The 20632-nt window shown below is 38.7% G+C and overlaps 1 protein-coding gene across 2 annotated transcripts; it reads left to right on the forward strand.

Annotated features, from left to right (window-relative positions):
• Positions 1–29: 29 nt before the first annotated feature.
• LOC122827050 (NLR family CARD domain-containing protein 3-like) lies at positions 30–20214 on the forward strand. 2 transcript variants are annotated; one of them, XM_044109589.1, is made up of 9 exons: positions 30–141; positions 4812–5279; positions 6496–6631; positions 7117–7268; positions 9896–11648; positions 13427–13606; positions 17581–17754; positions 18289–18441; positions 18854–20214. In XM_044109589.1, exons 3-9 carry the CDS (start codon positions 6504–6506, stop codon positions 18894–18896), a joined length of 2583 nt encoding a protein of 860 aa, XP_043965524.1. In that variant the 5' UTR covers positions 30–141; positions 4812–5279; positions 6496–6503; the 3' UTR covers positions 18897–20214. The 2 variants fall into 2 exon arrangements, 1 of the variants encoding a protein (XP_043965524.1); XR_006369934.1 differs by lacking the exons at positions 18289–18441; positions 18854–20214 and adding an exon at positions 15072–15245 and having other exon boundaries at positions 32–141; positions 17581–17684.
• The last annotated feature ends 418 nt before the right edge of the window (positions 20215–20632 follow it).

Consider the following 20632-nt stretch of genomic DNA (forward strand, 5'->3'; position numbering starts at 1 on the left):
TACACATTGGTGAGGTTAAAAAGACCTGATCATGTTCAGAAAGGAGAACCATCCACCTGAGATTTAAAGCCAAGAGACGTAGCTTGACCGAGCTTGACCGAACGCCTCCGATGCTGATTGGACTAAGCTAGCGACGCCAAGGTAACTCGATGCTATTTGTTTAGAGAGGCGGACCAAAGGAGGGTAGAGGAGGACTATAGGATGAACATTGTATGTATTTTGTGTATTTTTAAGGTGTTTGGAACTTCATCCTAACGCAGCAGGTCGCACATGCCACAGCCAATCGAACCACGGAGTTCGGAGTGTTTAAACTTTCTAATAGTTAACTTATTTCCTGTTATATATAAATTTTACTTTGATAGCTAGAGCACAACTTGCTTAGTTTGCTTAACAGGAGGAGAGGAAACTGATGGAGACAGGAGGAGAGGCTGATGGAGAGACAGGAGGAGAGGAGAGGCTGATGGAGAGACAGGAGGAGAGGAGAGGCTGATGGAGAGACAGGAGGAGAGGAGAGGCTGATGGAGAGACAGGAGGAGAGGAGAGGCTGATGGAGAGACAGGAGGAGAGGCTGATGGAGAGACAGGAGGAGAGGCTGATGGAGAGACAGGAGGAGAGGCTGATGGAGAGACAGGAGGAGAGGCTGATGGAGAGACAGGAGGAGATGCTGATGGAGAGACAGGAGGAGAGGAGAGGCTGATGGAGAGACAGGAGGAGAGGAGAGGCTGATGGAGAGACAGGAGGAGAGGCTGATGGAGAGACAGGAGGAGAGGCTGATGGAGAGACAGGAGGAGATGCTGATGGAGAGACAGGAGGAGATGCTGATGGAGAGACAGGAGGAGAGGAGAGGCTGATGGAGAGACAGGAGGAGAGGAGAGGCTGATGGAGAGACAGGAGGAGATGCTGATGGAGAGACAGGAGGAGAGGAGAGGCTGATGGAGAGACAGGAGGAGAGGAGAGGCTGATGGAGAGACTGGAGAAGAGGCTGATGGAGCCAAACTCTGATGCTGGACAGCAACGTCTGTCTTTAAGTCCACTAATAATCGTTCAAAGTTTTATCATTATTTAATTTTACACTGTAACAAATTGCTGTATAAAAACGGCCAAAACTGAACAGTATCATACTGTTTCTATTGAAAACGGTACTGCACCGTGAAAAACAATGCATTCTGGGCAATTATTACTGTTTTTAATAAAATACTGTAATATACTGTGAGTAGCATTGCATTTTGGGAATGATGTTAGATTCAACGGCAAGGAGACTCTCTTTAAACAGAACGCTACTGTATTTCTCAAGAAGACACGTCGTTGTGACATGTGGAAGAAACCTCTAGAATTTTCTTTACAAGGACTATCCATTTGAATCCTGCATTTTATGAGCCAATCCGGTAAGTTGGAGCATAATTTATTTGTTAGATGATGTTGTCATACAGTTGTCATTTTTAAGCAGACTGTACTGCTTAAAGTTACTAAGCTAACTTAGTTAACTTAGTAGCTAACTAAGTTAGCTTAGTTAATCTGTCATGCTGTAATAAGGAAGCTAGCATAACATTATTTGATATATCTTGTAGATAAGAAGGTAATTAATTAAAGTAACCCGTTTTCATTGTTACTTAGTTATTTGCCTGTAGAAACTTCTTTTTTTTAGATTTAGCTCATACGTTCTCAGGTTGTCAGTAGAAATGTTAAGAAAGATGACCTAACTGGAGAATGAATAAAGATGGCCATAACTTTGCAAAGAAAAACAAAACTCATTGTGGTTTAAGATTTTCACGACAATACGATACAATAACATGCAGATGACACAAGGTTTTGATTTATTTGTATTGCATGAAACACAATATCTTTAAATGAATGTTGTTTTAGAAATAATGGTAAAGGTAATTTGTAGAAGTCACAATACTTGGTATAATTTTTTTTATTTTATTTTTCAGGTGGAAAAGACCATGTGACTGCTGGGCACTGGATGATCAGTCTTGAGAGCTATATTGTATGTGAGGGCATTCAACCAACCTTTGTGACCGGGCTTGCTGCACTGTTTTCAATGTACTACACCTACAATATCAAGAAGAGGCTGCATGTACACTTGAATTCATCCAGAGGTAAGGTTTGTGTCCGCCTGTCCGTCCCCCCCTTTTCCCACCTAATACACCTTAAACCCTAACTCCTTAAGCATCATATGCTAATCTGAAATTACTGCATTTTCAGGCCCTTTCTTGATATCAACCCTGAAAGAGGGACCAAGGCCAGCTGTGGCAAGATCGTCTCCAAGAGGACAGGAAATACTGTTCAAAAGAAGTTGGTCACTGTCAACCCCCATGTTTCAACTCTGCTAAAAAAACCTCATGGACTTCGAGTGGAATTTCATATAGGTTAGTGAGAACTTTCTAACCAGGCTATAAATATGGTTGCCCCTCCACGCAAAAACAAACAAACAAACAAAAAACTATACAGGCATGAAGGCAACTTATCCCTGAACAGGAGTGTTCTTGAGAGATTTTTTTTGGTTTAAAGGTCAGCATAATCTTAGACATCTCTTTTAATTTATAGCATAAATTTTGTTAAGGGTCCCACATTCTGTTCTTCAGATATAATTTGTAATTTTGACTGTACAGGCACAATGTTTAACTTATCTTGGCAGTGTGTTGTCAAATATTGTTTCATTGTTTTATCATTTGAAGTTGGAGCTCTGATTTTGCCCTAAAGGAAATTCAAGTCTAAATGTTTCATTTAAATTTTTATCAAACTAAAATTTGCTATTTTTTTCTATGCTTTAGATTGAAAGTTAAATGTTTCATTTGTTTTATGTTGCATCATATTGTTCCTCACTTCCTCTAAAAGTAGTATTTTGTATTGAAAAAGTAGTGTGCTGAGTTGTACAATGCATTATTTCATAATTTCTTTCATACTTATTTTATTTCAGATTAATCAAAAGGCCACAATTCATGCTTTATTCAAAAACTCTTTAAATCAGTTATTAAAAAATTTATTTTACAAAATAGATGGGGATTTTCTTACTGTTTTTCCAGAATACGACTTACTTTGGACAGTTTACCCTCAACATACTTGTAGAAAAGGTTTAGGTTTAAGGCACACATACGTTGTCGTTTCAAAACCTTCTTCTTTATTATGTGGCCCACTAAAGACTGTGTATGAGTCAATGTTTGAGTTGGTGCTTTTTTTTCCCAAATAAATGTTGGTTGACATGATGGAACTTACATTTTCTAAGTGTTTTTTTTATGTTTCTATTTTGTATTGGAAATTTACAGTAGTAAGCTGTATGTGAATTCAACAGTAATGATACCATAGAAAAACTGTAAAATACTGGCAACACAGCTGCCAGTAATCTACTGTAAATCTGATAAAAACAGCAATGCACTGTAATCAAAAGATTTCTTTTGTGACAGTAATATACTGTAAAGTTGATTACAGTAAGGGTACTGTGTTTTTACAGTATAATGCTGGCAACCCTGCTGCCAGCATTATACTGTAAAAATACAGGGCAATTTGTTACAGTGTATCATTTAGCTCGTCTGAATGACTTTAGTGTGTAGTTACAGTGAGTCACCACAAAATTGCAGTATAGAGTGAGTAACTTGTTAAAAAGAAACCCAAAAATGTAAATAATCTTCTGTTTACTACAATGCTAAAATATTTTTAAAAGCTTCCTTGAGTTTTCAGTTCTAATATTATTTATTTATTTTTTCCCTCTAGCTTGTTTTATCTCAGCTGGTTGACTTTTACCACTAATTAATGTTTTTTGTAATGTTTGTAGTTTTTCCAGGCTGTGATTCTCAAAATTACCCACAGTTAATATTTTTGTAAGGATTTTAACTGAATAAAATGTAACTTCTGTTTTTTAAGGTAACTACAATTCCATCTGCCGTTACTGTTTCTAAATAGCTGTTATTTACTTTGCGTTTTGAGTTATTTTAATAACTCAAAACGCAAAGCTAGAGAATTTACATACCATATTCACTTTCGTTAGGTACTTTCACATTAAGAGTTACAGAAATTAATGAATATTTTCGGTTAGCTTTCATATTAAATAATACGTTTTAGTTTCCCTTTTTCCTCCCTGAAATGCTTATTCAAAAGCACCAAATTAAATTCTTCTGAGGTTTTCAACCAACACTATATAATTTTTTTTTCTTAGATAGTGATTACAAACAGATAAAAGTATTTAAATTAAATTAACAGCAGCAACATAATATTATTTTAAGTGTAATAAGTTTATTCACAGATTAATTCAGTCATACAATTAACTAATACACTAAGTAATATTAACTTGTAATATTTTAACTTTTTATATTTAATTTTTCTCCATTAGATATGTTCATCCCGCTCTGATCTCAGCACATTTTCATTTTTTATATTTTTTCAGGCCTTGATTCTCAAAATTATCGAAAGTTAATCATTTTGAGAAGATTTTTCTGAAGTAAATTTAATTTTCTTTTCCATTTATGAACCCTGCAGTGGCTCTTTAACAACATTCATTGAAATTGATTTTACTTGAACTGATAAAATTGAAAATGAGAATAAATTAAGTTAAATAAATGATCTGGTTGAGTCAACATGAATATGTGTAGTTACGATAGCTCACCACCAGATGGCAGTGAGCGCTCATAATCCACCATCAAAAATAAAAATAGTTTGTTCTGCTGGTTTTCTGCTGAATCCATGAAAAAATCTGCTTCACAAACAGCAAAACAGAAAAAGTTCAAGATTTCTTTCTTTATTCTAGTTTAGTTTCACTCTGTAAACTCAAATTGAACTGTTAATATTTATTCAGATGAATTAAACTTTGATTCTAGACGCTGAAGGAAACAGAAGTCACCTGACTGTCAAAAAAGAAAGTGAAACCAACTTTGATCTCCTTCAGAACAGCGTCCATTTTGAGCCGCAGGATGGAAATAACTCGTTGACTCGTTAACAGAGGTAAATGTTGTTTCTCCGGGTCCCTCCGTGTCTCTCTCGGCTCTCTGGAGCTGTACTGACAGATGAGAGGGTTTCAAGACACAAAGCGTCTTCTGTTTCTGGAAAGACGGACGTTTTTCATGATCCAACACCAGATACTTCACACACGGTGATTAATGTAGGAAGAAATATTCCAAATTATGCAACAAATTTATTTGTAAAGTGGAAACAAACCCGCTCCGCGTTTTTCTAAGAATATTTTGCTGTTTAAACCAGAATGCGGGTTCATTTTTCACAAGTAGCAGGAAGAGAAGAGAAGCTCTGAAGATCGAGTGAATTAAATCAAGTCTCCCTCAGAGTTGAAGGTAAAATCACTTTTTAGTGAAACTTCTCAGCAGCTCAGTGAGTTTTTTTCTCTTTCTCTTGAGAAAAGAGTCAGAACTGTTTGATTCTCTGTCAGATTTTTGTTCCAGAGTAACTTCCTGTTCCTGCCGCTCGGTTTACATCGTTTGGTGTCAGCAGCAATAAATGTGCAGAGCAGAGAAACATTGTAAACTAGTTTCTCTGCTTGTTGAAATCAGCAGGAAGTGAATCGCATCACTCCGTCCCTCATCAGTCTGGGGTTCATCAGAAACTGATGTTTTCTTGTCTGCGGATCAGAACCAGCTTTAAGCAGTCCACAGATTTCTTCTCTTCCTCCTCACTGAGTTTGGTCTTCTTCCAGGTTTTCCTCTTGTTGCTCCTTACAGCAGGAAGAAACTCTTTGTCTCTCAAAGCTCAACTGGAAAAATGCATCCAGATCCAGACTGACTGATCCAGAACCAGTTGCCAACTCAACAAAAGAATTTGCTTCTGGCTAAAATCTGAATCGGGAGGTTACGCTTTTTAAAGATTGGCGATCGGCCAGAAAACTGCAATGGTGCACCCCTAAAAGAACTTTATAATATCTTTAAATGTAGCAACAATAATAATTTAAACACATTTTATATCAGTGATAAGAAACTATTTACACTTCAGTTTCTAGCTAAAAATGTTTCATTAATGTCCCTCTTTATATTGAATTTCTATTCTGAGACGGATCAATAGACTAAATATTTTTCAGGCCTCGCTGAGTCTTTGGGGGCTTCATCCCCCTATTGAAGCAGCTCTTTACCCAGGATTCCTTGCAGTGGCTCCAGCTGGTACCTCAGTTGGATGCTGTGGTCCCTGAAAGCTGCTTTGTGACTCTTTAGCTGAGAGGAAATCCTGTGGAGCTGCACACAGAGGCTGACATGTTTCTGAGACCTCAGCTGGTCCTGGTTCTGTCTGGAGGAGAACTGTGGACCCGACCTGAGCTGCTGCTCCCTCAGAACCTTCTGCACACCAACTCCCTCCATAGAGAGCTGCAATAGAGTCATGATGCGTTCAAGTCCACTGTGGGAGCTAAATAAGTTCACTAGTTCATAGGAAATGTTCACTCATTCATTCAAATGATTCACTCTGATCCTCTGAACACATGATGGAAACCAGCTTTCTGCTTCACAGGACAGTTACTGGAACTGGATCACTGGACTGACTGGTTCTGGTTTCTCTCTCCAAAAGGCCAGAAGATGGAAGATCTGGATCTGAAAAAGGACAGAGCAGAACCTCCAGGACCCACCAGTCCATCTATGAGGAGTGATTGGTCCAAAGATTGTCCTCCAGACTTCAGTAATGAACCTGGACCCTCAGACAGAAAGTAAGAAACCAGTTTCTAACTGATTCACGTGACTTTATAGAGATAAAATCTAAATGATATTAACTGGTTGATCTCAGTGTTTTAATAAACAGTAACTTAATTTTCTTACTTATTAATTTGAAGTTGGACATGAAGGATGTTGGTCAGTAAATCAGTTGAGTTTAAATGAAAGTCTGAATGAATTAATATGGATTAAAATGTTGCATGAAAACAAAAACAACCAAGCTTGTGAAGAGCAACAATTCAGATTGTCTGTAAACCCACTGAAGCAGTGAAACCCAGCATCTTCCAGACTGGGAACACTGGCATCAGTCATGATACCAAATATAATTCAATGAACTACTTAAAACCAGAGATCATTGATGTTCTGGGGTTCTGTTCTGACCCAGTTTCTGGTCCCTTGTTTATTGTGGACCTTCATGAACATCTTCAGCTCCAGCCTGTTGCTAGTGAACTATTTCAGTGATGAAGAAATGTCTTCACAGGAGACGCTTTGGTGAGGAGGAGTCTCCATCCTGCTGTGGTTTGTCTCAGAATGTTCTGATGGATTTGGTCTTGACCAGCTGCCCCCAGTATGGGAAACAACCCAGAACAGGATCTGGACCTCTGACAGCCAATCAGAGCAGCTGTGCTCCAGGTGAGACTGAACATCTCCAATCAGAACGTCATTCTATCGTCTCTGTGGAACCAGATCCACGTCTTTAGTTGATATTTGGAAATTTAAGGTTTAAAAGTGTTTTTGTGGTCAGTTGTTTCAACTGAATCCAGCTGGTGTAACTGGAACTTCTGTCTTGGTAACTGGGCTTAATAAAGTCCTCATTTAATTTGAGGCTATTCAAAAAATGGCCACAACATAAATGTATAAATTTGAGCAATCGGGTATTGGTTGATATTAATGTTACGATTAGCATAACAGAAATAAAGTGTATAATAAAATAAAAAAAGAGAGGTGGCAAAGGTTATAGGTCAGCAAATTACCCAGCTGCCAACATGGTTATTCTGACCTTGAAAAGGATTTTTGTTCTACTTTTATTGGTTATTACACCAGGCCTTTAAGGTTCTGCTGGAAAATTGGAAATCCAATTTGTGAAATGACTAAAGGACAATTCCATGTATTTTCTCACTACTTTGAGCATCTTTAATGTGATCTACTGTGGCACTCATTAAAAACGCATCAGATTGTTGCTATGGTAACCAAACAATCTAACTATGAAGATTGTTTGTTGATCACCAGTGTATGATGGTCAAAGCATCATGTACTGCTACAAAGTAAACTTGCCAGCTCCTTAAAATCTTAAGGATTGTAAATAATTTAAAGTCTTTGAATTTTTAGATGCTGAAACCATTAAATCAAATTGAGCAGCATTGATAATCTCAATAAACAAAGGTTAAATTTCTATATCTATGGTCTGTGTTACAAGGTAACATTTATGTGCCCCCTTGAAGGCCTCAGGGGTCTTATGGACTTAATTTGGATTTAACAGAAGTGCAAATAATTGATATTCATTTTAATAACATTTTTTTCATTTGTTGTTTTTAGGGCTCGATAGCTGTGGTTTTAAATATCATTTCACTGGCGATGTTGTCCTGTAACAAATAATTATTCAGTGATATTTTTACGTTTCTAGTCAACTTAACATCTTTTAATACAAAAACATGGTGGACGCCTCGGCGCCCCGACCGCCGGGCTGAACAGGATTTCTGGGGGAAACTCTGGAAATAAAACGACCTCAGCTACAAACTCCCCACTGAACTTCTAAAAACAGTAACGGGTCAGAAGTGACATACAAGGTAACATTAGTTAAACTCAGCTATGTTTTATTAATAATCACTGTGTAACTAAAGGTTTCTATGTTTCAATAGAAAGTGACATTAAGGAGTTGTCCAGACTTTTAATGTTCTGTCTACACGTTCTCAAATTGATTGCCAAATAACTGTTACCTGAACAAAAACATCACCCTGATCTTTAGTCAAAGCATCATGTACTGCTAATACTGCAGACACTTCACAGTCAGATAGGGACTGAGTTTCCAGTTCACTCAATGGGGGCTGCATCCTGAAGGTTTTAGTGGTTGACAAAAGAAGATTACAGACTGTAGACTGACCAGGGCCGGCCCAAGCCTCATTGGGGCCCATTGTTTCTGCTAACAATGTGGACTAACTGCAATCAACAGTTAGAATATTAGATCATTCGCTCACCTGCTATAAACTTATTGCATCTCTGACAGTGCTGTTTTCATTATATCTTATGCATGTATAATATAGGATACATTTATAGGCCAGTCGATTTCTGGGCACCGATTTCCTTAATTTTGGAATATTGTGATCTGCTAATACTTACATGTGAAACCCATCTTAACCCCTGATATTATTTTCATCAGCAAAGTTTTAAAAATCGGCCTCGATCTTCTTCTGCTCTGCAGTGAGAGGTTTGACTGACAGACTGGCCCACCAGGTCAAGTCTGAATGTTTACAGTTAACAATATTCACTCCACTGTTGCCAACTCACTGACTTTCTTCCTGTATTTAGCAAAATTTCAGACAAATAAATGTTATCGGCCAAAATCAATATGGGCAGGTCAGGTTTTTTAAAGATTGGTAATCGGCCAGAAAACTGCAATCGGTGCAGCCCTACACACGTATTCATGACATTCTTTGATTAAATTAATTTCTCTTAAGCATAACTCCAAAAGCTGAAGAATTAAATTTATACCAGGTGAATCTTCTTTTCTTTCTCCCTGAAGAATAAGTCCTTTTTTGAGACATTGTTTTACCAACTTATCTTCTGACCGGAGCTTTGGACGTTTGGATCCACTCTGCACAGCAGCTCATGTTACCGGTGAAGCGTGCAGTACCTACGGCAACCACCAGGAGGCTTCAAGAGCAATTTCTTTTTTTCTTTTGTCTATAAAATAATGATTTCTACATACATTATAAAATATATTGTAAAAACAAATCACTTCATGTTGAAACTGTGTATTTTTGTTGTTGTGATGACATAGAAATCATTATTTTTAAAAAATCAGCTTCACTGAGGGGCCCCTTGGTGGCCCAGGGGCCCTAAGTGGCTGCTTAGTTTGCTTTTGCCTTGGGCCGGCCCTGAGACTGACTTTGGAATAACTTTCATTGACTTTTCTCTAATTATTGAATTATGTTTCCTTCATAGTTTATGTAGAAGAACCAAACTGGCCACTTTATTAGTCCAGTTACTTGTTAGAATATTGCAGATTGTTTTTATTTTATTTTTTTTCTATGTTTTTTCAGATATTGTTGCTCAGTATCAGCCTGACCTTAAAGACTTTATGAAGATGAAGTTCCAGAGTCTCTCTGAAGGCGTCGCTGAACATGGAAATAAAACCGTTCTGAACCAGATCTACACAGAGCTCCACATCACAGAGGGGTTAACTAGAGAGGTCAACCAGGAACATGAGGTCAGACAGATTGAAACAGCATCCAGGAAACAAGAAACAATCAGAAGAGAAGACATCTTTAAAACCCCACCTGGAAGAGATCAACCAATCAGAACAGTGATGACCATGGGAGTGGCTGGCATTGGGAAAACACTGTTAACACAGAAGTTCACTCTGGACTGGGCTGAAGGCAAAACCAACCAGAACATTGATTTCATATTTCCATTCACTTTCAGAGAGCTGAATATGTTGAAAGAAGAAAAGTTCAGTTTATTAGAACTGATTCATAAATTCTTCACTAAAACCAAAGAAATCAGCAGCTTTGAAACGTTTCAGGTTCTGTTCATCTTTGATGGTCTGGATGAAAGTCGACTTGATCTGAATTTCAACACCAACGAGATCCTGACTGATGTTACAGAGTCCAGATCACTGGATGTTCTGCTGACAAACATCATCAGGGGGAAACTGTTTCCTTCTGCTCTCCTCTGGATAACCACACGACCTGCAGCAGCCAATCAGATCCCTGCTCAGTGTGTTGGCATGGTAACAGAGGTCAGAGGGTTCACTGACCCCCAGAAGGAGGAATACTTCAGGAAGAGATTCAGAGATGATGAAGAGAAGGCCAACAGGATCATCTCCCACATCCAGAAATCAAAAACTCTCCACATCATGTGTCACATCCCAGTTTTCTGCTGGATCACTGCTAAAGTTCTGGAGAATCTGATGGAGACCAGAGAGGGAGGAGATCTGCCCAAGACCCTGACTGAGATGTACATAGAGTTCCTGGAGGTTCAACTCACAATCAAGAAGGAAAAGTTTGATAGAGGAAAAAAGACAAAATCTATCTGGAGTCGAGAGAACAGTAAGCTGATTGTGTCTCTAGGAAGACTGGCTTTTGATCAGCTGCTGAAGGGAAACCTGATCTTCTATGACAAAGACCTCAATCAGTGTGACATCAACATCAAAGATGCTGCGTTGTTCTCAGGAGTGTTCACTGAAATGTTTAAAACAGAGAGAGGAGTGAACAACATCTCCGTCTACTCCTTTGTTCATCTGAGCATCCAGGAGTTTCTGGCTGCAGTCTACATGCTCCACTGTTTCACCAGCAGGAAGTCAGAGGTGATCCAGACGTTTCTGGGAGAAAAATACAATGAAACATCTCTAGATGAGTTTATGAAGAAAGTCATGAAGAAATCCCTCAGCAGTGAAAATGGCCACCTGGACCTGTTTGTCCGCTTCCTTCATGGTCTCACTGTGGAGTCCAACCAGAACCTCTTAGAAGATCTGCTGGGTCAGAGAGAGAACAGTCCAGAAACCATCCAGAGAATCATCACCAACCTGAAGGAGATGAACACTGATAGAATCTCTCCTGACAGAAGAATCAACATCTTCTACTGTCTGATGGAGATGAACGATCTCTCATTTTATCAGGAGATCCAACGGCTGCTGGATTCAGGGAAGGAGCTCTCAGATACTGACTGTTCAGCTCTGGCCTTCATGCTGCAGATGTCAGAGGTTCTGGATGAGTTGGACCTGGAGAAGTACAAAACATCAGAATCAGGACGACTGAGACTGGTTCCAGCTGTGAGGAACTGCAGAAAGGCTCGGTGAGTCCAGATGTTTTCATTGTGTGAATGCTGATTCAGCAATATTGTCCTCCTGTTTCTTCTTCTTCTTCAAGTTGCTTCTGGATGTTTTTGGTCTTTAACTTCTTCCTTCATCCTCTGGATTATTTCATCCATTCAAACATCTAAACATTCAGATCATCCAGGACAGCTGCAGCTTCTGGTTTTTACACATTTTGATCATTTTAAAAATATTTAACTTTTTATCAGTTTTCATGTTTAAATGAATAAAAACCTTCAGAACTCTAGAAAATCTGTTTTCTCTTAAAGATCCAATCAACCAGAGAGACTTTTAAACTTTAATCTTCTCTTCATTCATTGAGCCGCTACTCCATAATTCACCTTTTAGGATCTTTGACTGTTTTTATAAAATAATTATTTAGGTTTAATGAAAAGTTGAATCATTAAAATAAACCGTTGCATTAATTAGAAACTTTGTGAACAGTGTTGATCTTCTTCATTCCATCATCATCCTCACCTCTTCCTCCTCCCACTAGTTTCCTCTGAGTTTGTAAATGAGACCAAAATGTGGTGATTGTTGTCTGGTCCAGAAAAAGTTCTGGTTTCTGTCAGATCCTCCCAAAGCTCTGAGAACTCTGAGCTTCCAGAGCTGGAACCATTTTCCTCATCAACTCTTCATCTGCAGCCTTTGTTGAAGCTGTTAGCTGTCCTCCATGAAGACCTGGAGAGACATGAGCTTCAACTCTTTAGACATCCCAGCCTCTTCTAGTTACTGGAGAACTTTCACTGCTTCACCATGAAAATGCTGCTGGACCCAAACGCTCCGTCTCCTCCAGGGGTTTTGGTCTTCAGCTCTTCAGGAGTTTAGCAACAATTTCTTCTGACATCCAAACCTTTGTTCCTCTGAGACGATGGACAGACCACTGCAGACACGGTTCCCTCTTCCAACCAGTTTGTCCCAGTTCCTCTCAGATCAACAGTCTGAGAGGTTCAGACCTGAAGCAGCAGCAGGACCGGTTCTGCTGCTGCTCTGCAGGACGACCAGAACAATCTGAAGCTTTTAGCTGCAGCAGGTTGACGACTGTCCACTTTCTACTTTGTTAAAGCATCAAATCCAGCAGATGAACGGAGACAGAACTGGGAGCATCATGTGTTTGGTTTCTGCTCCCAGTTTCCTCTGTGGCAGCATTTAATAACCTGCTGCTGGGAACTTTGTTTCTATAGAATATCCTACTATTATTAATGATGATGATGATTCTAGATGCTGCAGCAGATATTGGCTAAACAAACCCAGAGATGCCAGAGGTCCACAGCAGGCTGGACTTCCTGCTCTGCTCACTTCATTTCTAACTCACTTCCTGCCTGGTGGAAGATCTCAAGGAGCCAAAGGGTCTAGTCCAAGTCCCAGCTGTGAGCAGTTCCTCCTCCTCTCCATCATCTCCAGTAGTTTCCTTCATTCAGCTCAGTCAGCCTCTTCATCAGCTGCTGCAGCTCCTTTGAGGCTCTGATGCTGCAGCTCCATCAGATGCTGCAGAGAAAACTGAACTTTCCTTCACAGATGATAGAAGATCTTCAACATCTGACTGCAGCTGAAGGTCTGAGGACATGAAGCCTGGACCAGAACCAGAACCAGAACCTGGACTTTAACCAGGAACTGAACTGATTCTCTGTGGGGTCAAACTCAGTAAATTGAAGATCAGATGTTGATCAGATGATGACATCACTGTTATCATATTTTAGTCTGTTATTGATCCAGATTGATTTCATTAGAACTGAATTTATTTCTTCTCTAATCACAGACTTGGTGGCTGTTTGCTCCGAAAGGATGAATGTGAAATTGTGGCCTCAGCGCTGAAGTCCAACCCAGATCTGACTGAACTGGAAATAAATCAGATCTTCATAAATGGAGGAAAAGAATCTGATCTGAAGTCTGTGGTTGAGATCCTGGAGAGTTCAGTCAGTAAAGTGAAGAAACTGAGGTTTGTTTTCTCTACTAATCTAATAAAATCGTTCATTTATACTTTAGTCATTAATAGGCCTGTCACTATAAATGATAAATCAATTAATCGTACGATAAATTAAAACTATCCACGTCAGTTTAATTATCGCTTTTATCGTCTCTTCCAGCCTTTTTCTCTTTCTGTTGATGACGCTGAATGAAAAAAGATTCAACTCCGGTGCTCTCCACTAACCCTCCCTTCCTCATTTCCTTAGTTTAATGTCCAGTTCACACTACACGATCTTAGTGCTGTCAGTCGATTGTCGGCCCATTTTCAAAACCTGAGAGATCACACATTAGCCCACAGAAATCCTATGTATAACGGTTCGATCGGGTTCGATGTGCCGTCTGATGTCCAACAATGAGCACAACATAATGGCTACAAGTCCAGCTAACTCATTTTAAAACCAGGCATTAATCAATGCTTTACTACAATCTACCTGCAACGCATGTGGCTCTAGTGTCAGCGTAACGTCCTGACTGAATGAAAATCATTAGAACCTATTTATGTCACGTTAACGAAGAACAGCTAAAAAGTTACCGGGTTCATCAACTGCGTAGCGATTTCGCTCCAACTCCTCCCCTCGTCATTTCTATATTCTTTGCACCAAATGTTTTATAAACATTAATGTTGTTTTCACCTATCATCTCCAATGTCCGCTGGACTTCGGGCTGCGCCGTGTCAGCTGTTTGGGATTCCCCTCTGTAATTTATTTATTTACACTTTGGTGTTTTTATTCAAGTAGATTTTTGTTAATAAAGACTGAGAATCCATTTTATTTTTGTTTTTTGTTGTTTTGTTTATTTTATCAGTTCCAGTGTTGAGTGTTCTTTTAAAAATAAAGTGTATTTATCTTTGGCAGGAAATAGCATGTATTATTATGTTATTTCCATTAAATCAGTGTAAAAAGGTCTTCAAACAATATTATCATTTATCACAATAATTTTTGAGACAATTAATCGCCCAGTAAAATTTGCTATGGTGACAGGCCTAGTCATTACTTTAATAAATAATTTTATTCCAATATATTTTCTTTCAAAACAATCTGTTCAAATGACAGAATAAAAGCTCATAAACATTAAATAATGGCCTCCATTGACTTTCAGCAGCTTTAATAAGAACCCAAAGGCCATTAATGAATAAACTGACTGGTTCTGATCCAGTTACCAAGTCGGGTCTCCAGCTGATGATCAGGAACCAGCAGAAATAGTTCAACTCATCCAGGCTGATAGAAAACTTTGAGTTTCTGTTTTGATCAAATGTTCTGGTTCTGCTGGTTTGGACTCTTTAAACCAGTTTGACTGGATCAGATGTTGGAATCAGTTCATCAAGTTTCTTTTACATTCAGGGAAATTAATTTTCTACATTTTTATTATTTATTTGTTCATATTTCAGTTTTAACCTGCATCCTGTTGGTTCAGCTCATCTTTTATTCTTTATTCAGATTGTTGGACTGCAGTTTGTCAGAGACCAGCTGGACTTCTCTGTTCTCAACTCTGAAGTCCAAACCGACCCATCTGACAAAATTGGAGCTGAACAGAACCAACCTGTAAGGTTCTGTATTGAAGGATCTCTGTGGTTTTCTACAGACTGAAGGCTGCAGACTGGAGACATTGGGGTATTTTAATAATATAATTATTGATATTTCAGTGAATAATTATTTATAATTGATCATAAATCAAAGTTCATTTCTTCTGTTCTAATCAATATTTTCTGAGTTTGTTCCTGGACTTGGATCCAGAGTTTAATTTAGTCCCTCTGTGTAACTGAGTTGGACCTGCTGACCTGAGGTCAGAACAGGACAGCATTCGGACCCCCGGTGTGTAGAAATCCCCCTCATGTGAAGCAGGTCAAAGGTCAAGATGCAGAAAGAGAGAGAATGAAATCTCCTTTATTGAAGATTCACAAATGCCACACTTAGTTTTAAATCTTCTGCTATTAGTTGATAATAATCCAGTCCAGGTTTAAAGAGTCCAGGTGGTTCAGTGTTTTAACTCTAGTAGATTAAAGATGCTGATAGTTGATTAAAATTAGGTGGAATCGCCCTTTATCCATTTCCTGAATCAGAAGCTTCAATCAGAAACCAACTTCATCTTCGTCTGAAAAAATCCAGACAACTGAGTTTTTCTCTGAGCTCAACAGGCTGCAGGTTCTTCAGGACATGAATATTCTGGTCCCAGACATCAGAACCAGCAGAGACTGCAGCACATGAATCTGAAGCAGGTTGTTAGGAGAGGTTCTCCACAGGCTCAGACTAAAGGTTCCCAGTCTGACAGAGACGGACAGAGAAAGTCGACCAACTCTGGATGAAATGGTTCCTAGAAACAGGGAAGTTTTCTGTGGACTTGACTGCCTGATCATATGGAGCTGCAGCACATGCAGGAGTTTGATGTTGGCAGGAAGAAAAACAAAAAGGAAGCAAGTGATGAGTTTCCATTTTAGTGTGAATTCCACTAATGGAGCAAATTCCAAGTCAGTCGTCCTCCAAACCACTGAGAGCAGCTTAGAGGAAAACCTGAGTTTGTTGTGACAGTCAGACTCTATCAGGATGACCACAGTCTTCTGGCAGAGTTCCTGGACATTAAGGAGACATAAATAATAGAAAGATAATTCATTAACAGTCCTGCAGTAAATACTGACTTTGTGAAGGTTTTGGTGTTTAAGTCATTTTGTTCAAACATCTTGATTCAGCTCTTATTTTGTAGGACAGGAAGTGAGATCTTACCTTTATATGCAACAAGCTTCATCAGTTCACTGAAATCATTCTCATGTTTTACCTGGAAAATAGATTTAAAATGATTCATCTTCACAATCCTGTTGTTCCTTTATGATAATATTCCCGTTTCTGCAGCTGTTGGGTCTATCTTGGCTCCCAACCTGCAAGGAATCGACCAAAAGTACAAGTTACTCTTCTGCAAAAGAGGGAAGAGATTCCAGACATGGAGAACCGCAGTCAAGCACTGTCTGGGATCAACTTCGCTGGCTCTCAGTCCTCAACTACCTTTTATTGAAACAGAGTATGACCTAATCACATGAACATTGTTGTTCTAAATAGCTGCAATGTGACCTAATTGATTACACAGCATTTAAATACAAGCTCTTTTCTTTAAGTGTATGCATAACTATTGACATGGCATTGTTTCTTGTATATCTCTATGGATGTTATCTCAGCCAGTCACAAGCTTCTGGTCTCCACTGTCCCCATTTCCTGGAACAGTTAATAATGCAACACAGAAACAAAAGGAGCCTAGTAAAAAACAAGAAAGAATAATAATATGAAAACATAACCTTTCAGATAAACTCCAAATTTAAATGAACTTAGATAATAATTTTCTCAACAGCAGCATCTCTGATGAAGGATTCAGAACTTGAACTAAATGACCCTCATCAATCTGACAGAGAAAAGACTCAATATTTTCTAGTTGATATTTCAGTAACTGAATCAGCACAAAATGAGAAAATGATCAACTTTCAGAATGTGAGCTGTAATGGAAATTGTAAAACGCTGAATTAGACGGATTGAAATAAACTTGTTTACATCTGTCATAATTATCAATGAGCTGCAGTTAAAATACAACCATCAATAAAACATTATTAATAGATTAATGAACAAAAACTGGAGAGATAAAATATCTGTAGATAAATGATGGAACAGAGCAATCAGATAATACAGAGTCTGGAAGGAAACATGGAGAGAGAAAAAAACATCCGACTGAATTTAAGATCCTGAGAAACTTTTAGAAAAACTTTGAGTTTCTGTTTTGATCAAATGTTCTGGTTCTGCTGGTTTGGACTCTTTAAACCAGTTTGACTGGATCAGATGTTGGAATCAGTTCATCAAGTTTCTTTTACATTCAGGGAAATTAATTTTCTACATTTTATTATTTATTTGTTCATATTTCAGTTTTAATCTGCATCCTGTTGGTTCAACTCATCTTTTATTCTTTATTCAGATTGTTGGGCTGCAGTTTTTCAGAGACCAGCTGGACTTCTCTGTTCTCAGCTCTGAAGTCCAAACCGACCCATCTGACAGAACTGGACCTGGACAGAACCAACCTGGAAGGTTCTGGAATGAAGGAGTTCTGTGATTTTCTACAGACTGAAGGCTGCAGACTGGAGAAATTGAGGTATTTTAATAATATAATTATTGATATTTCTGTGATTAATTATTTATAATTGATCATAAATCAAAGTTCATTTCTTCTGTTCTAATCAATATTTTCTGAGTTTGTTCCTGGACTTGGATCCAGAGTTTAATTTAGTCCCTCTGTGTAACTGAGTTGGACCCGCTGACCTGAGGTCAGAACAGGACAGCATTCGGACCCCCGGTGTGTAGAAATCCCCCTCATGTGAAGCAGGTCAAAGGTCATTCAACCCAGTCTAGAAAAGTGAATCCTGGAATCTGACAGGAACAAATCAATAATCAATGATTGATGCTTCAGCACTTTGATCAGAACCTGGAATGATTTTACTGACTAAAATCCTCCAACAGAACACGACCCAGTACCAGGTTCTGGTTCTGGTTCTGGTTCTGAAGTCAGCAGGTCTTTATTGAAGCAGCAGCTTGTTGTCATTAATATTCATGAGAATCTTTAACTGGTTCTGTTGGACTGGTTAACCTGCATCCTGTTGGTTCAGCTCATCTTTTATTCTTTATTCAGATTGAATCGCTGCAGGTTGTCAAAGATCAGCTGTGATTATTTGGCTTCAGCTCTGAAGTCCAAACGGATCCATCTGAAAAAACTGGACCTGGGATACAACAACCTGAAGGGTTCAGATGTTCAGCAGCTGAAGGATCTTGTAGATCATCTAAAGTAAGTAAATGTTTGTAGTGATTTCATCTCCTGTCAGCATGTTGAACTAAACCCAGTTGGCATCAAAGCAAAGATCCAGTGTTCCCAGTAAAGCTGCAGCTTCTCAGTGGGAGGAGAATGGTTCAGGCTTCCTGATTGGACACAGAGACAGCAATCAGCCAATCAGAGGAGCAGCAGCTTGCTGTGTTCCTGTGTTTGTGTCTGTGAGAAGATGAGTGTTGTTGCTGTGTCCATGTCTCCAGGAAGTCCAGCTGGACTCCAGCGTCCAGCCGTCCAACATGTCTAGAGACAGTCAGTGGTCCTCATTCATCAAACTGTGGCATCGAGTGGATGTGCTGCGTCACTGACTGCTGCTGGAGAGAGTCTGGAAACACTCACTGATCTGATCTCTGCTTCCTTCTTCTCTCTGCAGGTGGAGGACAAATGATTCTGATGATTCTGACTTGTCCGACTGATGATCTCTGTAAAGTAGAGAATGATCTCTGTGTCCTGCTGATCCTCAGAGGTTGAAGCTGCAGCAGTTTGAGTCTAAAGAGACTCTGACTGGACCATGATGATGACCTCTGACCTCCAAGATTTTCCTCCTGTTTGTTTTCTCATGTCTGTCATTTAGTGTCTGATATTGTTTGTCTCTTTGGATCAATAAAGATCCAATTCAAACTGGGCTCCATTTAGAGGCTTGATGGAGTTTTGATCTGAACTGGATTCAACTGGAAAGTTGATCTTTTTTTCTCTGATTCATTTTCATCCTGGAACCAGAACTGGTCTGAGAATGGAAACATGGGAATCATTTCCAGTTCAGCTTTGAAGCCATGAAAGACACTTCAACCCTCTTTTCTCTGCTGCTTCTTCCTTCTGTTGACATGAAAATGTTCCTCAAAGCTCCTCAGAGAAAAAGATGCTTTACTGGAAACTGGAGAGAAACTTCAGCTTCCATCACAGAAACCAGTTGAACCAGTTTAGAACTGGATGTCCCACAGAAACTCTGATCTTAGAGCAGTTTTTAGGAACATCCATCTTTTATCTGAAAAAAATATATAGATATATATATTGTGAGGGAAAAATTACAATAAGGTCACATCTGCTAGTCATGTTATATGAAATGCTTATGAACTCTCACCAAAATAACTATTTGGGTTTCATGTACAAGGTTGGAAGTTTGTTTTCCACAGCTGCCATCCCATAACCTTGCATAAAACCCATGTGTAGTTTTTGCTTGGCAGTGCTTTGCATCCAGACTTGCTTCATTACTGATTGTCCTATGAGCTCTCGCTATATTATGCACAATATATGAATAAACCTGATTGAGTGATTTTACCTGAACAGTGCTTGGAAATAGTATATTTCCAAGAAAATATATAAATAACTTTTGCATCATAGTCATTGTTGGGAAATTGAGTTTATCAGAAAGTTAATGTTTTCATATTATTATTCTTTTGTGTTTTTTACTAGGCTCCTTTTCTTTCATGGTACTTTATTAACTGTTTCAGGGTCTCTACTTTAGACTGTTGTATCTCCAGGTTTCAACACTTGTCCAACAACCCCTGACCAAAATCCCACTGAACTCCAGAAAAACACAACATATTTCTGACATGAATATACAAAAACGCCAACCAAGTAATGAATGTAACAGGATGGATGAGATCTTGTAACAAAGGATTTTCCTCATTGTTCTGATGGATGTTATCGGTTTAATTAACGGACTGCTTTGTTTTCTTGACAGATGTATAATTTTTCTGAATAAACCTGCAAATAAAGATATTTAACATCATTTATTTTTGTCAAAATAAGAGCTCTTTCTATTTCCTGATGTTACCATGTTTCTCTTTGTGGGCGAGACGTGAGCAGCAGCAGCTGTGATCAATTGATCGATTCTCTGCTGAAGTTTGCAGCAACAATCAGCGATGGAAAACCTGGAGGTTGAACTTCTGGAGTCAAAAAACCCAAATGTTTCATTTGGTCTCCTAGAAATTCACTGATGGCCCAAATGAGAACGACTCTGGGGACTTACATTATAATAATAATGTTGTATGGCCTGTCCATCACAAGTGCAGATGCAAACTTTTTATTTGTCAAAAATTACAAAAGAAAATGTTAAATTTTTGTCAATGATATATTTTATGTTTTGTTTTGTTCATTTTCTCCAACTGAGAATCAACACCCAGACAGTGAAGAAATAATACGTTAGATA

Source organism: Gambusia affinis, linkage group LG24 (assembly GCF_019740435.1).
Source record: "Gambusia affinis linkage group LG24, SWU_Gaff_1.0, whole genome shotgun sequence".
Classification (NCBI taxonomy): Eukaryota; Metazoa; Chordata; class Actinopteri; order Cyprinodontiformes; family Poeciliidae; genus Gambusia; species Gambusia affinis.